Source organism: Stegodyphus dumicola, chromosome 3, assembly GCF_044657685.1.
Source record: "Stegodyphus dumicola isolate Sdum_Otavi_A_Nest chromosome 3, ASM4465768v1".
Classification (NCBI taxonomy): Eukaryota; Metazoa; Arthropoda; class Arachnida; order Araneae; family Eresidae; genus Stegodyphus; species Stegodyphus dumicola.
The window spans coordinates 172,946,703-172,966,644 of NC_140770.1; the positions used below are offsets into that span (position 1 = coordinate 172,946,703).

The window sequence follows — 19,942 nt, forward strand, 5'->3', positions numbered from 1 at the left end:
TGACTGGTTCTTCATAAAATCTTTGCATTCGTTCGAAGCTATCCCAAATGTAGATTTCAGTTTGTCATTTTTAACATCTAAATAATTTTAGCACATAACTATCAATAGTCAAAACATATAGTTTATTAACTGTATCAACCTATTTCAGATTTTTATCTAAACATGTTGGCTTCACAGATTTATAAAGATTCTAAAGAAAATGCTAATGTAATCATTAAGGATACAAAGCTGAGTGAGTATATTTGTTTTCATTCCTTTTTATATTAATATGCAAAATTTTTAAAATTTATTTTGGTTCAGACTTTTAATAATTTCAAAAATATTGAAATTTATCTTAAGTTTTTATTGCAAAATTTGTTTTTCATTTTCTATTTTGAGTAATATTTACTCCATAAAATTTATTTCATAATATGATAGATTTCTGATACTGCATTAAGTCAAGACACTTGAAATTATATTCTTAAATTTCTAAACTTATAACACTGCTGGATATGAATGTCTTGGAGAGAAGTGAAATACAACAAAATATTTTGGTTAATATTAAAACTTTTGTATGTAGTTTGGAATAAATGTATCTTTGGCAAGAAAAAAGCTAATGATATCCATATCATATTAAAACTGCTTTGGAACTGTAAAATTCACCAAATAAATTTAAATAAATCAGGTAAACATCCAAAACAACATCCAAAAACAGCATGTATGTTGCAATCACCAGAAGTTTGTCACCAGATACACACACACATAAAAAGTGTTTTTAATTAAATGTGAAAACATCTTGAAAGCATATTAACTGCCTAACTTACTTATAATTTTTGTGTGCATGAATTATTTCTCTTCTCATTGTAAAATTATGTATTTAATCCTTTCATAAATTATTTTCCCATCCAAGTGATCCAACACTAAGAAACGTTGACGAGAAAAAATTTTAACAAAAATTTCTTTCCATATGCTAAAGATTTTGTTAATGACACTCACCGGCTGAAAGATTACATATAGAGCTATTTGAATTAATAACTGATTTGTTATTCACATAACCCAGAACTGGCTCCAGACCTCGTATGGCCACACCAGCTTGCAGAATTTGGACAAATTTTATGGAATTTAGAGAAGCGCCAAACAAAATTAAGGGATGACAAAATTTTTTTAACTTTGGTAAAGCACTGGGACCCAAAGTCTAGAACTCAGTATGGTGCTTGATAACAGAATTTAGGACACACAAAGACTGTATCAGGTGGTAAGATGTCTAGCGCCGGCCCTCGTTGAGCCTTAAGTATGTATGGAAATTTATTTATTCAGGACTCAAATAAGCCTCAAACATGCGCAAGAAAGAGATGTAAGTATAATAAATAACTAAAATAATACATTTCAGGCTTAATTGCCACATGCACAATAAAAGGAAGACAAAATTTAGTGGAATAAATGTCTTTCGTCATCAGCACATCATAGCTGATACTGAAGCTGCTGAACTATTTACAGATGACGTTTTACTATTAGCGAGTTCAATAAATTTATCTCCAGAACAAATTTACAATGCTGATGAAACTGATCTTTTCTGGCAATATGTACCATGAAATACCTTGGCATCCTCTACAGAAAAGTCGCCAACTGATGTCAAAGATTCCAAAGTGAGAATAACAATTTTAGCATGGTGCAAATGTTACAGAAACACCAATGTGTAAACTTTTCATAACCGTAAAAAATACACAACCTCGAGCATTTAAAGAGTAAAGATTTTCCCCGTTATATATCATGCAGATAAAAGAGCATGGATGATACAAGCCTTAACCACTTAAGGACCAACGCCGAGAGAACAAAGGGCAGTCACAGGACCAGACCCGCTGAAATGAATCATCGCCACTGGCCCGCGCATTTTCAGCAGTTACGCCTAATTTTACCAAAAAAAAATCTTATAAAATCAGCATTTTGATATTTTGACTTAGATTTTTGAAGTTGTGTATTTAATATATTTGTTTTTAATATGTATTAATATAAAGAATATCACATTAGAAGAAATAAATTAAATAGGCAAAATACTAAAATCATTACTATACACATAGAAATAAATGCTATAAACATAAAAAAAAAATTACAAAACTAAACAAGAATTACCTGTAGGTAATTAAATTCCAATTTAAAAATTCTGCTGTGTGTGAAATAATTCAAAACAAGGATCGATACACAGTCCTACATTACATATTTTGCACTCAAAATATGTAGCTTGATTTCGCTTTTCCTTGGTTTTAGCACACACAACGTATCTTCTACTACCTTTATTACCTTTTTTGTCAATGTAAATTTTTGGAAACTATCTTCCAGTTAGATGGAAAGGTGGAGTGTCTGGCGATTTTGCACAAGTTTTTAAGTAAGGTCTCTTAGCCATGGCTAACGGAATGAAACGGAATATAACCCCAACACATGTCCCTAAACATCTTCAAAGGACACTCGGAAATATTTCGTCCTCAAACCCTGTGTGACGTCAGGTTTATATTAGAAAACTTCCTGTTTTTCTAAATCGAAAATAGTGTCCACAATGGCCGGAAAGTGATCAAGAAAGACTCCTCACTGGGAGGATATCCGTTACTGATCACATCAATGTATACATTATATGTCTATAGAACTAGAGTTAAAGAGAAAGTATTAGCACAAAAAGAGGAGCAACTTGCATCGAAAGAAATGTTTAATAAAGTAAACAAACTTTGTTTTAATTTTGATACCCTTTAAAATCTTAAATTCTTCATTATTTCATAAATCGCCATTCATAATTTAAATTTTATAATTTCTACATGCCATCTTATTAGATTTAAACTGATGATCTAATATCCAGGAAAATGCAAAGTTGGGAACGCCGAAGTCCCGACAATTTCGGACTTTGTACTGTGTTATATAACCAGGAAATATAATGAACCTGATTTTACCAAAATTGTAAAGGCATCTCGTTTCAGATGGTTAAGCCATATTTATAGATACAGTACACTCCCGATTATCCATGGAATTTGGTAGTGAGGCCGCCGTGGATAACAAAAATCGCTGATAATCGGAAAAAAGCTAAAAACGGGTATAGCAAAAGAGAAAACAGTCATTCCAACTTTGAAAAATCATTTTATGTACAATAAAACGTAAAATAAACAGCAGAAAATGTTTAACTAATGCTTAATATTTTAGTATATTAGTCAAAACTAACCTAAAATGCATTTTGTTAATGAAAACAGAAAAATGCTTTGTACTTACGAGAGGCATCAAGGATACACAGAAAAATTAATACATATGTACTGTTTTAATACTGTAATGTATTATGTAATTACAAAACATACCAGTAAAACTACACCTTTTTGAAGAAATCAGTCATTGCTTCTTGCTTTGGAAGCATTTTCTCTTGATCGGAGATTGCATTTTTCGTAGCATAAGTTTCTCGGCCAACTCCGCGTCGTCTTGTTCTTCCAAATAGCTCAGCAATCCGTCGACTTGTTTCAACACTGCTTCGTGAGTCTTCCGCATCTGCACAGTGGGCTCTTCTTCGCCTTCACTTCGCTTTCCTTCATTCTCGGTCTCTCATCTTGCTTTCTTCACAATTTTGTCATCTGTCAAGCGTTCGAAGCCAGGTTTGTTGACGTCACACTCCAACCACTCGTTAATGTTTTCAGCATCGACCTTCTCACCACCCGGAACTGTTTTCACCATATCGGCAAGAATTGCCGTGGGCGTGTCTACATGTTCATTCTCTTCTCAAAGGGGAGACTCGCAACTCAAAGGGATTGTTGTTGGCTTGAACATTAGGCATGAATTTTCTCCATGATTTTATGAGAGTTGACAGTTTCACCGTCTTCATAGTTCACCGAGACCCATGCAGATGCAATATCGTAGATGCTGTCCAAGATGGTGTAGTGTTTCCAAAACTCTTTCAGATCATAACCTTCTTCAATTTTGGTCATTAGCCGCTTGGTTCGGTATGTTCTCTTCATTGTTGCAATGACTCCTTGGTCTATGGGTTGGATTAGCTCAGTAACGTGTGGGGGAAGAAACTTTGCAAAAATTTATCCAATAGAAGACTTTAGCACGCTTGTTGCTGGGTGAGAAGCACAGCTTTTTCAGGCAGGTTTTTCGATTTAAGATACTTACGCACTTGAAGAACAAAGATTTTTTCAAATCATTCTTGAAAAATGCTTTGATACATCCATCCCTTTTTTTTTTTTTTTTTTCCCCCCTCTACTTTCCAATGACAACAAGTATAAGTTTATGTCCACCGGTAGAGTTATTGCAAGACATGATAGTGATCCTTTCCTTGCTGCTTTTATGACCCGCCGCTTTACTTTCACTTTCAAATGCTAAAGTGCGAGTGGGAAGACATTTTCACAGAAGTCCCGATTCGTCGGCATTGTAAATTTGTTCAAAAGATAGCTCTTTTAAAACAAATTCTTCAAATTCATGATGGAAATCGTCGGCTGCTTGTTGGGTCACCACTAAGTTTCTTCCCATGAAGTCCAATTTCTCGAATTCCAAGTCGCTGCTTAAAACGAGTCAACCAGCCAGAAGATACATCAAAATTTCCTTTCAGGTCTAATAATTCAAAAATGTTTTTTTACCTTCACCGCAATGATTGGGCAATTTACGGGAGTACCCTCTTTTCGAACTTGAGCTAACCACTCTGTCAATGCCGTGTCTAGCTCATCAAAGGTAGAACCCTTCATAGTTTTTCGCGTTTTCATTGTGGAAGCACTGTCCGACATTGATGCAATGTTTGTCTTTTTGCTTTAGAATGTCACAAACTGTTGTTTCCGCGATTCCGTAATCCAATTCCATCTGCTGCCTTGTAACGCTGTTTGCTACTTTGGAAAATAATTCTAGTTTTTGCGCAATCGTCAACATAACCTTCTTTCGTTTTCCTGACATTTTAAATAGGTAACATAAAATCAAAAAGCACAAGCACTGAACACAAGATAAGAAATTAACTCCGACTGGTTCGCAAACACTATCAGGCTTAAACTAACAGTGGCGAGTGGGAGGAAGTGGACGTGTCAGTAAGATTAAGATGAGAGAGGGCGGTACAGTGGGCACTGCAAGGGTAAGTAAGAAATCACTTACTCATCAGAGGGGAAGGTTCCGATAAGGCCGAGGGAATGCTTCCGAAAAGGCCTGGATATTTTTGCCATAAATAAGCACAATGTTAGCAAATTTAACTTTTTGCTCAGTTTTGTGAACACTTTTATTTTCTTTGCTTTACGCTTGAAAAAAAAAATACTTTGTGCGGCAGGCGCAGGTAATCGGAAGTCTACTGTATGATGCATTTCCTACTAAAAAGACAGCCTTCTCAAAAATAGAGGGGCAGTGATGAAAAGAAAGATCACCCACTAGATGGCTGTGTAGTGTTTAAAAGAATTGGAAACTGGTTGGGGGTAAACTGATGGGAAGCTGTTATGCCAGATAGGATCGGATGGAGAAGACTTGAAGTGGCAGTCTTGGCCTTAGAGCTCAAGAAGAAGAAATGTCATATAATAAACTAAGAAATTTATATTTTATTTCAGATGTTCATAAAAAACTGAAATGTCATTCCAAAGGTTTCAAAGATTCAACTAATACTAAAAAGGCTGAAAAAACTCCTGTAGCTTCTGATCATGATACAACTCTAGACAGATATCCAAAGAAAGAGGAGAAAACTTTTCATATGACTAAGGTATGTTTGAATAAATGCCATATATCTCTGTTATTAGCATATTTCTAAAATAAATGCAAATTAATTTTATATTGCAATTAGATGAAATAATTTAAAATAAAATGTTTAATACTTTTTTAAATCAATAATTATTTTCATTAGCTTCCTGCTTTTAATTTTACAAGGTATGTAATAATTATAATTGGTACTTGTTTATTAGTGCAACCACATTATTAGAAGTCATAAAATTCTCGAAAAGCACCAAAATCTGACAACCGTGTGTTTTACAGTTCTTTAGTTTTAACAAGCAACATTGCTGTTTTCGTATTCCTTTTTTATGTATTCTGTGAAACAGGTTTTTATAAGTAAAAATTCACATTTTTTGTCTTAAGAATAATTGCTTCAAATTTGTTCTCTAAGCGATAGCCATGGTATTTCCACCAGAAGGGGGGACACTTGTGGATAAATGTATTCATTGATTTTCAGAGCAAGCCACAGTCAGTATAAGAATGTTATATAATGCAAAATATAATTATAATATGTAATAAATCATTTTTGAAATTATAAATCATCATGTCTGTAAAACTGAAATTGTGCCAGCATGTTTTCCCTAATACCCAAGTACCATATAAGTTTATTCGGTTATGAAATCTGGCTTTCATTAGACTCTTATCAATTTTATAATAAAACAAATGTATTTTGAATCTTAAAACTGAAATATCTTACTTGTGAAGAACTTGGAAGATGCTTATGTATAGGTACTTATGAAGAAAATAAATGGAAGATATTTATGTTGACAATGGAGGTTGACAAAGATCCTGCCAAAGTTGTGCCAGATTTTCTTGCAAGATCCTGAAGGAACAAATGACTGATTCCTTTTATGCAATAAATCAGTATTTTACTCATTTGTTTTTTGCACTTTGTAAAAAGTGAATTCTATGAATTCTACTTTTTTATGATGCTCTTTGATTTTACTTGATACTCTATTTAGAATGCTATGAGTACAAACTTCTCATATGTAATTACTCCAGTCTATTACTGTTTTGTTACTCGTATTCAGCTGACTCTATCATAGCCATTAATATACACTTTTCTTGATAATAGGATCCTATAACTGAAAATCTACTAGTTGCTGTTTTGTAGAAAGCAGATCTCTCCTCCCCCTCCTCAAAAAAACAATATCGTGTATCGCAGATGTTATGGATGTGTTGTCACATCATGCATAATTGGTGCTAAACTGCACTGTTTGGAGACTGTTTCACAATCTTATGGAAAATACATAAGTATTGTTTGAAACAAAGAAGCAGCAGAAGTTCTTGCATATTCGGTACTTTAGCAATTCCAGAAGAAGAGCGAAATAAAATTGTGTAATGCCGCAAAATGCATTCCCCCCCCCCCATTATTAAATGTATTGAAAAAGGGAAACTGCATATAATTCTATAAATATTTTTTCTGAATAAAACATAAATTCAACCATACTTTAATAAGTTTTTTTCTTTGAAGAGTATTTATTATTACTGCAATATTTCATTTGTTTATGACAAGTTTCACAGTGGTATTTAACATTTTATCAGCCTCATGCCAAGTCATTTTGGTTAAAACTTGTTTATCATATTTCATTTCTTTTGCCACTTACAGTTTCAGCACACTTTAAATTGTAATGCCGTCATTTAATTCTGTGGCTGGTTAATTTTTATCCTTTTCAATTCATGTAGTAATTTTGGGTGCTTTTCCGTTTCGCCGGTGCAAATCTCGCCAAGCAGACTTTATTGGCAAAAACACATAGTATACACATAAAAAATGTTGACAAATTTTAGTTGTAAGAATTTTTTATTTTGAAGGTATAAACATTTTAATGTCTTTTAAAATTTTGTAAAAAAGCCTATAAATAAAGACAATAAATTTGTAAAAAGACGTTAATTTAATGATTTACAATCCTTTTATCGTTTTTCCAATTTAGGGAAGTTTGAGGGTTAGTCTGTAATATTGCTAACAATTCTTTTTTAGTGAAACTATGTTTGGTATTTTTGAGTTCCTTTTGTTAATTACCTGTAGCACACATATCCTGACAGAATAGAATAGTCTCCTCTGTGATGCTTTCCCATGTCTAGAGCTGCCTTATGAAGAGTCGAGGACTCCGGTCTAAATTCTTCATGATACATTTCAGCGTTGTCTTTAAATATTAGGCATGCTGCCCCATCCCCCCATAGAGTTTCCATAGAGTTTTCTGACTTCGAGCCCTCTGTCAAGATTTGTCTTTGGAGAGGGAGTTTGGACCAGGGTACTTCAGTCTCTTGGGCCAGGTGTAGGTGTGTTTACTTGTTTGAATGCTCAATGTTTTGACTATGTAATATTATATTTTCTCTGCATTTTGCATTTTCCAGATAGTGAAGGAGCTTCTAAATTGTGCCCTTCTATCTGTGTTTTTATAGGTCCAGAGGCATTGTTCTGAGGTTATTTTGATAGGCATTATTTACTGAATCTGTTATAGCTTTTGGCCCATGCTTACTGTATTGTTCGTCTATATTGGGCTGCCATATAGAATCGTTCATTCTGTGCTCTTGAATACAGTTCTTTAATAAGTTTTCCTTTAAGATTCTATGTGCTATTCATTATTCTGTTCAGTTAATTTATTACTTTGTTTTGTCCGTGACCGAGGTTAAGTGAGGGACCCACATTAATTTCTTATCCAGTACAAAGCCTAATTAGATCATAGCGTACTTCTTAAGGATGTCCCTTCCTATTTTGTGCACAGAGGATTAACTTCTAGTTTTTGTTTCAGGAATATGATCATCTGCATCTTTTCTAAACTAAATTGAAATTTGTCTTACTCTAGTGCATTAGATATCTGAGCATAAGTCATGATTTAAAGCTTTCTGCTATTATATTACTGAGCATTTGAGTCCTGCAGAGGAGAGCTTCTTGTGGTATTCTGCTGTGACAGTTGCTGTATCTCTTTTGTATGCTAATTTTTCTATCCTCCAGGTCTTATTAGTTTGTAGAAATTTAGAGGACATCCGAGTCTCTTTTAATCTTGCTTTTTATGCCAGCTATCATAATTAAAGGCTGACGCTACATCTAGCAATGTTATGAAAATATGTTATACGCCACCCCCTCGATGTTCTACAGGATGGTTTTTGAGACATTGTTAAAGATGTCTATATACTTACGCCGAATTATGCTAGGCTTAGGAGAGTGATATGATCTACAGTCTTATGTTTTGCCTATTGAAACAAAGTAATCAGAAGCAATTAGCTTGAGAACTGTGATTTTCCACTGATCTAAGTGAAAATATTATTTTTTCCCCTTTGAATGTCATATTTAAACAAACTGTTTGGGTATTGAAGCTAACAAAAAATGCTAGTTCACTGTATTTTTAAATGTGTATTCATTACAGATGTTCAAGATTTTTTTTAACATGTGAACATTTTAGGCACATTAAAAAAAAATTAAGAATTCGGAACATTATCTCATGAAGTTTGGAAGATGGTGCAGTTGAATCCAAGCATAATAGTAAAAAATATCTTGAATTATCTTCATGACATATTTAGATTCTTTCAAGTGTCTTTTAATTTTTAGGAACCTACTGTTTATGGTGATCAAGAGGAATGGTCTGACATTGAAAACATGCATATATATGTTGAGCCAGAAGGTAAGATTTTAAAAATATTTTGTTTATTCTTCACATTATATTGAAGTATAGTAGTTGAATTTTAAAATTTCAAATCTAATTCTCATAAGTATTTCACATCACTGCATTTGGTAATTATAAAAATTGATTAGATAATGAAAATAAATGTGAAATATATATTTAATCACTGAGAATTGGTCACTGTCAGCTGACTCATGAGCATCTTCTAAAAGGTGAACGTAATCCATTTTGTGTAAATTGCAATGGAACTCTGACAATTCTCAATAATTTATTGGTATATCAATCTTTTAAATATTTTTGTCTAAAGCATTTTAATTATTTCAATCTGAATTCAGAAAACTTAATAGGAAGACAATCTCTTTATAAATTGTTTCTAAGATAGACTTTTACCATAAATTTTAATCTGTTTTTATGATCAATTTTATCATGGTTAAAACTGTATTGTAGTTGGATAAGTGCAGTATATTAACATACATTTTCTTCTGTGCATTTCCTTTGTTGCTATTATCTCTTGTGGTTTAATTCTACCACATTGGTCCCCCCCCAGTGGAGATTGCTTTATTTTTGCTTAGTTGCTATTTAACATGTCGCCTTCTAGATTACTTTACCATTTTGTTCTTGATTATGCATTATTTCTTTGATTCCTGAAAATTAATTTTTTTTAAATATTTTATGTAATATTTATTGTTTTGCACAGGCATTACACTATAATTCAATAAACTCAGGAACAATGGACTGTATTATATCTCACCTTTATTCTCATTAATTTACATCGTTCATGGCCACTCAAAGCCACGAATTCTCTCACACGCTCTTAGCTCACAATCTCCTGTCACAAACTCCCAGAGCTCAAGACGCATGCGCTGACGCTAGTAATGAAATGCGCGCGCAGGCTCAACATACCGCCCGCCTTGACATGATGTAATCATTCAAAATTAGATCTTGCAATAAAAATTATACAGAGTGACAATATGAAATACGGGTAAATAATTATAAACATCAAATAATATCAACAAAATCAAACTACTATAATAAGAAAATACAATAATTAATTACAAACATACTTTTTGTTTAATTTGGCATAGGTAAAAGACAAATTTTATTAATTGATCTCTTAAAAAATCCTCCTTTCGTTTTCACTGAAACTATTCTAACCTTATTGTCTTTACCTAAGAATATCTCTACGATTCTGCCAAGAGGCCAGTTACATACAGGAACATTATCAGTCTAAAATTACCATAGTTCCAACCTTGACATTGTCTTTTTCAAAGAACCATTTAGTTCTTTCTTGCATTGCACTCAAATAGTTATTTCTCCAATACTTCCAAATTGTTTGCACTATTTTAGTCAATTTTTGCCAGCTCTTTAATCTATAATCGTTAACGTTTAAAATATTAGGTTCTGCAGTAGCCGTGGATAGGTCTGCCTATCAGGAAGTGGCCTGGTGTCAAGATATCAAAATCCTCTGGTTCGGATGATAAAGGTTGCTAGGGCCTAGAATTCAAAATGCCTTCAATTTTAGCAATTACTGTAAGAAAATTCTCATAGGTTAGTTTTAAATTGCCTACTATGCGTTTCAAATGAAACTTAACAGATTTGACACCTGCCTCCCAAAGACCTCCATGATTGGGAGCTCTAGGGGGAATGAACAACCAATCAATACTCTCACTTGATAAATAATTACCTAATTCATCATCTGGTTTGCTGACTAGCCTATTCAATTTTCTTAATTCTGCATTACTACCAACAAAATTGGTTGTGTTATCTGAAAATATGCGTGCACACTTGCCTCTCCTGCTGAAAAAACGCTTTAAGGTTGCAATAAATGCTTGACTAGACAGGTTCATTACCAACTCAATATGGCAAGCTTTGGTAACAAAACAAACGAAAATGCACACATACATCTTGCTAAGGCGACCTTTTCTCTGATGTGGGTATTTTATAAAATAAGGACCAAAAAAATCAATTCCAACACAATTGAATGGAAAATTCGGGCTGACTCTTTCTTGAGGGAGTTGACCCATAAGTTGCTGACAGGGCACTGGTTTTGCTTTGAAACATACGACACTCTCATGTACTATTTTTCTACAAGTGTTGCGCCCGTTGAAGGGCCAAAACCCTTGTCTAACAATAGACAGTAAGCCTTGTGGACCAATATGCATGTATTTCTTATGAAACATCACAATAATTAGATTAGTCAACTTATGATTCTTTGGTAAGATTATAGGAAATTTTCTATCAAAATTCAACTTACAATTAGCTAATCTGCCTCAAACTCGTAAAATTCCATATTGATCTAAAAATGGAAAAACACTTCTTACCTTGCTATCTGGAGGTACCTTACCCTCCTTTTCAAGGCCTGAGATTTCTTTTTTAAATTCACTATCTTGAATTAGCTTAATCAGTTTAAGTTCAGCTAATTTTAATTCTGAGCTCTGAAGAGGACCTGAAACCTTGTCCTTCCCCTTGCAGTTGTTTACAAACCTAAAAATAAAACTTAAAACACGAATAATTTTAGTGTAATTGTTACTTAAATTTAAGAAATCCTCATTGAAAAGGTTAGTTTTCACATTAAGAAAAATATTAGAGTCACTAAGGATTTTAAGTTCGTCTGGAAAGTCCTTCACAATGACTTCCACCGGAATCTCTCTATTTGGATAGTCGTTGTATCTCAGGAACAGAGGCTCTTTCCACCACATATCATTTTGTATAAGTTTACTAGGATCCAAACCTCGCAATATAAGATCACTCGGATTCTCCTTTGATGACACATGACACCATTGATGACCATTAGTCAACTCTTGAATTGTTGCCACTCGATTTGCAACAAATGTCTTCAACTGGTAAGGTTCCTTTTGTATCCATGAAAGCACGATCATGGAGTCACTCCACAGATAAACTTTGTTCACAGGAATCTCTAATGCAGATATTACTCTAACCATCAACCTTGCAAGTAGGACTGCTGCACAAAGCTCCAGTCTCGGAATAGTAACTCATTTAATAGGCGAGACTCTGGATTTACTCGTCACTAGCCTTGTCTTCACTTCTCCATCTCTCGAACGGCACTTGCAATATATGGTTGCTCCGTATGCTACCTCAGAGGCATCTGCAAATCCATGAAGTTCCACATAATCTACTTCTGCAATAAGAATAAACCTTTCAATTTCTATTTTACTTAAAACTTCCAGTTCAGTAGAGAACTTCTTCCATTTATCAGCTTCCTTTTTTGGTAGTGGTTCATCCCAATTCAGCTTTAACAACCACAACCGTTGGAGGAATATTTTGGCTTTGCTTATGATTGGCCCTAGTAAACCAATCGGGTCAAACAATCTTGCAATTGTGGACAATATCTGTTGTTTGGTAACAACTATGTCATTATCGAGTTTCACTCTAAAATAGAAACAGTCTCTTCTAGACCCCTAAGACACTCCAAGTGTTGTAGATTCTACTTCATTAGGAAAGGAATAGGAGTGATCTTCCTCAAGTTCAGCTTGATTACTGCACCACTTGTGCAGTGTCATTCCTGCACTCTTCAGTATTTCAGTTAACTGAGATTTAAGCTCCTTAGCTGTACTCAAATATTCCGCTCCACTAAGCACATCATCCATATAAAAGTTTTTAAGTATGACTGGCGCAGCTAATGGAAATTTTGGACCTTCATCAATCGACAATTGTTTAAGAGTTCTCATAGCTAAGTATGGAGCACTAACTGTACCGTAAGTCACAGTATTAAGCTCGTAGATTTTCACAATTGCATCACTTTCCTTTTTCCACAGGATTCGCTGCAAGCATCTCTGTTCAGGGTTAATTTCAATCATTCTATACATTCTTCTAATATCCGCCGTAAATACGAATGGGTACTTTCTAAATCTAAGCATAATTGAAAAGAGATCATCTTGAATAACCCCTCCATTACGTTGTAAAGAGTTTAGCGAAATTCCATTTGATGTTAAACATGATGCATTAAACATTGTTCTCAATTTAGTTGTTTTTTGAGGTCGGTATATCCCATGATGTGGCATATAGTACATTACCCTAGGCTCATTTTTCTCTTTAACCTCAGTCATATGCCCTAGCTCTTCATACTCCTTTAAAAAATCCTGATACAGACTCAAATATTCAGGGTCTTTAATTAATCTTTTCCATAGGGAATTTAATCTCTCAAGGGCAAAATCTTTTGAATTTCCTAAGCAAATAGGATCTTCCTTTAGTGGCATTGTTGCAATGTAACTCCCTTCTTCATTCCGCTTATGAGTTTGCACATAATGTTCTTCACATATTGCTGTTTCTTTATTTTTTCGAATGGCTATTTCAACATTCTCTATTTCCCAAAATTTTCTCATTGTTTGTTCTAAGTCATTAGATGTTTTCATTAACCCACAATGTACGCGGCTCTGTTCTTCTGACATAACGCTTCCCGACACTATAAACCCGAACACGCTGTTTTGTACAATAAGACTAGAGTTTTCATAGCGAATTTGTTCAGATTTTAGTATCTCAAAGAAAACCTCAGCTCCTAAAAGCATCTCTATACGTTCTGGAACATTAAAATTCTCATCAGCTAATTTTATGTTACAAAAATCCTGCATTTAAATATCAATTTTCCTTGAAGGAATAAAATCTTGCATGATTTTTGGTACTACTAACAAGTCTAAATGTCTCATGTAACTTTTATCTTTATTGCTAATGCATGCCGAAACTTTTTTCCGAATTGTAAACAAGGAATCATTTAATCCGGAAATTGCAATGTTTACCTTCTCAGAATCAAAGTTGAATTTATTCGCACAGTCTCTGCTTATAAACGATGAAGTAGTGCCGCCATCAAGTAATGTTTTGACTGGATGTATCTTACCCATACCATCACTAATAAAGCAAATAGCTGTGCTCAGAACACATTTTTTGGATCTGTTTACACTAGTCGCTGTAAGCAGAATATTACCGCTGTTGGGCAGAAAGTCTGGCACTAGGGGGGAAAGCACACTGGAACTACTCGCTCTTTCTTTCTTTCTTTCTTTTTTTTTTTTTTTTGTTTGTTTTCCCCCTTCTCTTTCGATGATTTATTTTCTACCGGAAAATGCAGTGTCATGTGGTGTCTTTTCCCACAAACGGAACCCGAAAACTTTGATTTGCAGTTTTTGACGGAATGGTTTAATGCTAGGCAATTAAAGCATAATTTATGACTTTTGATTTCAACCGATCATTCGCTGCTTGTTTCAAGAAATTTGGGCATTTTGCCAAAAAAATGATTCTCCTCACAAAGAACACATTTTAAACCTTTTACATCGGCAAGGAATACCTTTGAAACATTTTTCGACGTTTTGTAATTGTTGCGAGATTTTTTTAAACTGTCCACACTTGCGGCAAGGGACTTTCCGCGAGATGTGAAAAATAAATCTGCTTCCTTAGCCATTTGTTGAGGCGGAAACCAACTTTCAGCTTGCCTTACAGAAATATGGGCTGACGTTTCTCGATCTAATGTCTCAAACAATTTGTCTGATATTACTAACTGCTTCAGAGTTTCAAAATCAGACACTTTCCTCAATTTTAAGTAATATTCGAAATTTGTGGTTAATCGCGACACGAACTGCACATGGGACTCATTTAGGCGTTGAGGCTTTTTAAAATTTTCTAAAACAATTTGTGGTGTAGGTTCGAATTCTTTTAGAATAATAGCTTTTACTTTTTCATAGTCACTTAGCTCCTCATCTCTAATATATGCGATAATGTCCGAAGCCCGTTACCCTAACAAGTTTAACAATATTTCCGCTTTAGATTTCTCAGGCACATTTTTTGTCGTGAAAACTCTTTCTAAAGATGAGAAAAAATAACTCCAGTTTTCAGGTTTACTCGGAACCTTCAATGTTAGTGTTCTTATACTTTTAATAAGGGAATCTAAGGAATCGGAACTTTCTCCTTTAGTTTCGTTTTGATCATTATTAACACTTTTGGTTTCAGCTCGCAATCGAGCAATTTCCAGTTCTGTTTTACGTCTCTCTAATTTAATTTGTTCTAACTGTAATACTTAAGCTTCTTCAGGTTTACGATGCTCTACTATGGAATTACCCAACTCTATTACCGAATTTGGATCTGATTTAAAAGCTTCACTAATTTTAATCGCTAAATTTAAATCTGTAACAGTTATCTTTTCACTTAATTCTATATTCAGTTCTAAAGCCAATAGCTTTAAATCCTCTTTAAGTGCACCTTTTATCAACAGTGTACTCTTAATGAAATAACACAAGATAATAAGTAATTCTTCTCAATTACTTAAACACAGTATATAAATTTTCTCAAAACTCTTACACAGTATCTCAAAATAACCAAATGGCACTTTATTCTTAAATCGAAACTGCTGACTTACTTGTAAATAACTCATAATCCATAGATCTCTGGCACATGACGGACCACGATGTTTTGCACAGGCACTACACTATAATTCAATAAACTCGGGAACAATGGACTGTATTATATCTCACCTTTATTCTCATTAATTTACATCGTTCATGGTCACTTGAAGCCACGAATTCTCTCACACGCTCTTAGCTCACAAGCTCCAAGAGCTCAAGGCGCATGCGCTGATGCTAGTAATGAAATGTGCGCGCAGGCTCAACATTTATTTTGAAAGTACCTGTAACTTTCATTTGCATAGTTCATTAAATAATTGCTATTGCACGTTTAAAAAATTCAGTTATATGTTAAATATTTGGGAAAAAAAGTGCATGCAAAGGTACTATGAATAAATCCTCTTTTTGCCCATTTTGCAAATTTCTTAAAAGTAGGCTGCATTATTAATTCAAAAGAAAGAACTAGGATTAAAGTTAAAATTCAAATATATGACTTCAAATTATTGCATTTTGTTATGAAATAAGTGGTAAGGTAATAAGTGTTGGTGAATATGGTATCAAATAAGTGACTCTTTCATCTTAATTATAAATGATCAATATTAGGACTTTGCTAGAATGATGTAAACTGTTTGCTTTTGTGAGCTGAGTTATAACCTACATGTGGCTGAGTGGTTAAGACTTGATCATTCAACTCAGTTTAAATCCTAATGAAAGAAATTGTGAGTAGACTCCAAGCTACGGCAAAACGTGTCGGTAGTCAGTGCACGAAGGACATTTTCACAAGTTGGAAAATGTGCACGTACAAGGCTTATTTTTTAATGAATTTATTTACATTTAACTTAAAATTTAAAAAATATATAAATCTGAATTATTTAAAAACTGCTTGTAAATTTCTAAGAAATTTTCACTTTTTTACTCAAAAATATTTTTAAATCTGCTAATATGTTATCAAAGCAAATGTTGAAAATCGTAGATAAGTTAATGAAATTAGAATTCAAGGTTTCTAGACTGATTTCTACATTTTGAAAAAAGAAAATTCTAGAGACGAGAAATATACATCTAGTCATCAACAAAAATACTTGTAATTCGTGTATAAATTATGAATGTAAAGCTTTATTAGAAGCCTGCTTCACAAGCTTGTGTTTTGAATTAGATGCTTTCTATTAACAGGGTTCTTCATTTATTTTGCTGTATTCCCCCCCCCCCCAATAAGATAAGAAAAGCTTTAAAAGCTTTCTTATCTAAATTTGGTCTAAACTCATTTTTCCCCCCTGCTTTACATGAATATAGATATATAGTATCACAATTTTTTTTATTTAAAAAACAAAATTGTTACAAGTATTTCTGTTCAATATGCTGCTGAAAATTTATCAGTACAGTCAAAAGTCTATAATCCAGACCTCAAAGCTACAAACTTTCTGCGCATGCATAAATGCATAATGCGTTTATGCTCCGTCGCAGCACGCAATGAACTGGAAATTGATCTGTCAACACTATCCTTATCTTCAGGACATATGTTTTTATTTAATTTGGCTTATAATTCCTTACTACATGTAGTATTTCGTCTCGATGTACTCCGTCTTTGATATTATTTAAATCAAATTCCTCGTCATTATAAATATCACGAATACACATCAAATAGTTTTCTGGTTGCAATTTTCTAATTTCGACTACGCGTAATGTAGGCTTTATGCATGCGCGCGTTGAAAGAAATGTTGGTTGATCTTTACATTATGGTAACTTGGCGTTTTTTTGGCGAAAATTTGGCGACCAACTCTCCTACAGCAACCCTCTATTTTTTTTTCCCTGCCGCCATTTTGTCTTCACGAAGTAAAGACATGTTTCTTTTCTTTTTATCTACTGAACACTTCTTCCAACAATCTACTAGCCGAATTACACTTATGCTAGAAATTTTATCTAACAAAACTGCTTAATCATGACAAATATTCACTGCAAAATTGGGAAAAAGTGCACAATACCATACTCCTTACACGTTTTTTAAAATAACACATACACATAAACCATGTACACGCCGACTTATTTTTACTTAAAAAAACATCCCAGAATTGCACAAAAATGGCATTGCGCACACTCTTCACTATATCCATGTAGACTGCTTTTTTCTCATAAATTAGAAAAATTTCACGAAAATACATGACAATTTTCTCAATCTTTAAACCCGGTAAAAAGAACATATATGAAATTATCTGATCGCGAAAAAGTATTTACCCTTTCCAAATATGAACATTTCCACATATAAAATAAATAAAATATCCAAAAACTTTTACCTCTAAATTATCTATTATATTATAAACGTCACCAACGAATTCATAACGCAAGCATTACAAATACTTAGTGTCAGATATTTAAATTATTTCCATGCACGTTTACTTCAACTAAAACGTATACCAAATTCCTACAAACATAAAATTCACAAAATAACTATCATTTAATTAAAATATAATTAAATTCAAAAACACTACTTAAAATATAAATGAGCACATACATTAAATTAATACATACATAAATACCCATTTCGAATTCACTTTAGTTACGGCCATGGGATCCAAAAATTCACGAACACTGTTTCACACAACACAGAATAAAGCCAAATACAAAATTTCCAGATTTTTTCCCGATTTCCCCCCTTTTCCGATTAAAGAACCGTAATTCGTCCATTAATATCACATGACATATCCCATGATCTCTCATTTCCCTCACACAAAATAATGCGTAATCGGAACTGAGTACTGCTCACATTATTACCAAAGTGCCAGGTAGTAACCTTTATCGCCTCCAAAATGTCGCCAAACTACCAGTTACATTATTGTAAAGATCAACCGAAATGTTTAATAAAGTAAACAAATAAATATTAAGCCCCTCCCTCCCCCTTCCTTTTATATATATATATATATATATAATTTTGATACCCTTTAGATCATAATTGCTCTTTATTTCATAAATTACGGTTTCATATTTTTAATTTTATAATTTCTGCATGCCATCTTACCAGATTTAAACTGATGATTTATAATCCGGAATCGCCGAAATCCCGACGAGTCTGGATTAAAGACTTTTGACTGTACAGACAAAACGTAAGAAATTTAGAACCAATATCACGAAGACACAAAAGAAGTGAGATTTAATGCCAGTAGATTTCAAAATACCCTATAAATATATAAAATAAGAATTTAAAAAGTGTGAAATGGTAAAACTTAAAATTTACAAAAAACCAGAAAAATACAGAAGAGTGAGAATTTCGCTCAAATCTGATATAACGTTATCAAGAGCAGGATACATCAGTCAACTGCTTGCCCTTCTATTGAAAACATCTGTTTTTGTATCAAAATTAGCTGATGAGCCATTCTCAAGTATTTAATTATAACAGTTCACCCGAAAATCTTGCCCGATGCAGCATAAGTAAAAATTCTAAGTCCTATAAAGCAATTGAAATTAAACAATTTTAACTGAAATTAAAATTGAAAAAATGTGAAACTTGCTCATTGTTCTCAGAGTCCTGAGACATATACAAATATTTCATGTGAAAAAATCACAATGGTGAAAACAATTAAGCACACTTTTTTACATAATGTAAGATTTAAATTGAAATTAGACTATAAAAATACAAAACTTTACAGAAATATTGAATATTTTAAACAATCTACAAATCTCAAAATGAAGATGGCAGTGAAAACATTGCCTAGGTTTTCCAGTTTGGCATCATTGGCAAAGTCCAAATCTCCTAAATTAAAGAAAGGGAAGAAATTTAAAATTTTTTAAAGAGTAAAGTAAGAAAAGAAACAAGGTTAGAAAAGTGAAAAGTCTTCATGGACTTAACCGTGACTACTAAGAATATAGTTAAGAAAAATTAATAAAATTTTTTAATAAGTTAAGAAAAACTGTAGTAAATAAAATTATACACAACATAAATAAATTGAAACTGTAAAACTTACTTAAACATCCTTCTTTATCCTTCTCTAATTGAGTATTCAGATTTTAAAAAAAAAATATACTTTAAAAATTTTTTAGAGTGTACACTACTTAAGCTTTTTTTAAAAGACTTAATGAAGCTAATTGGAATTTCATTTTCTTTTAAAATTTTAGTAAGGAAAACTGTTTCTTCTTTTTGTTCTATATCAGGGCAAAATTTTTTAATTCTGTTGATTTGATTAAAACTTTTTAAGATATATTTGAGTACCAATTTATAGGCTTGATTATAGAAAATTAATTTCTCTTCTTTTATCAAATAGCCTTATTTCTTTAAGATTATGAATGCTGAGATCTAGATAATGTATTACT

General features: G+C 33.1%; 1 protein-coding gene across 2 annotated transcripts in view; it reads left to right on the forward strand.

Moving 5' to 3' along the window:
* The window catches only part of LOC118186102 (uncharacterized), a 40,827-nt gene that overhangs the window by 11,298 nt on the left and 9,587 nt on the right, over positions 1-19,942 (forward strand). For both annotated transcript variants that reach the window (XM_035356124.2, XM_035356125.2), the window contains exons 2-4: positions 149-232; positions 5,520-5,668; positions 9,227-9,299. In XM_035356124.2, the coding sequence (XP_035212015.1) occupies positions 163-232; positions 5,520-5,668; positions 9,227-9,299 (292 nt within the window). In that variant the 5' untranslated portion in view covers positions 149-162. The remainder of the gene's footprint in view (positions 1-148; positions 233-5,519; positions 5,669-9,226; positions 9,300-19,942) is intronic.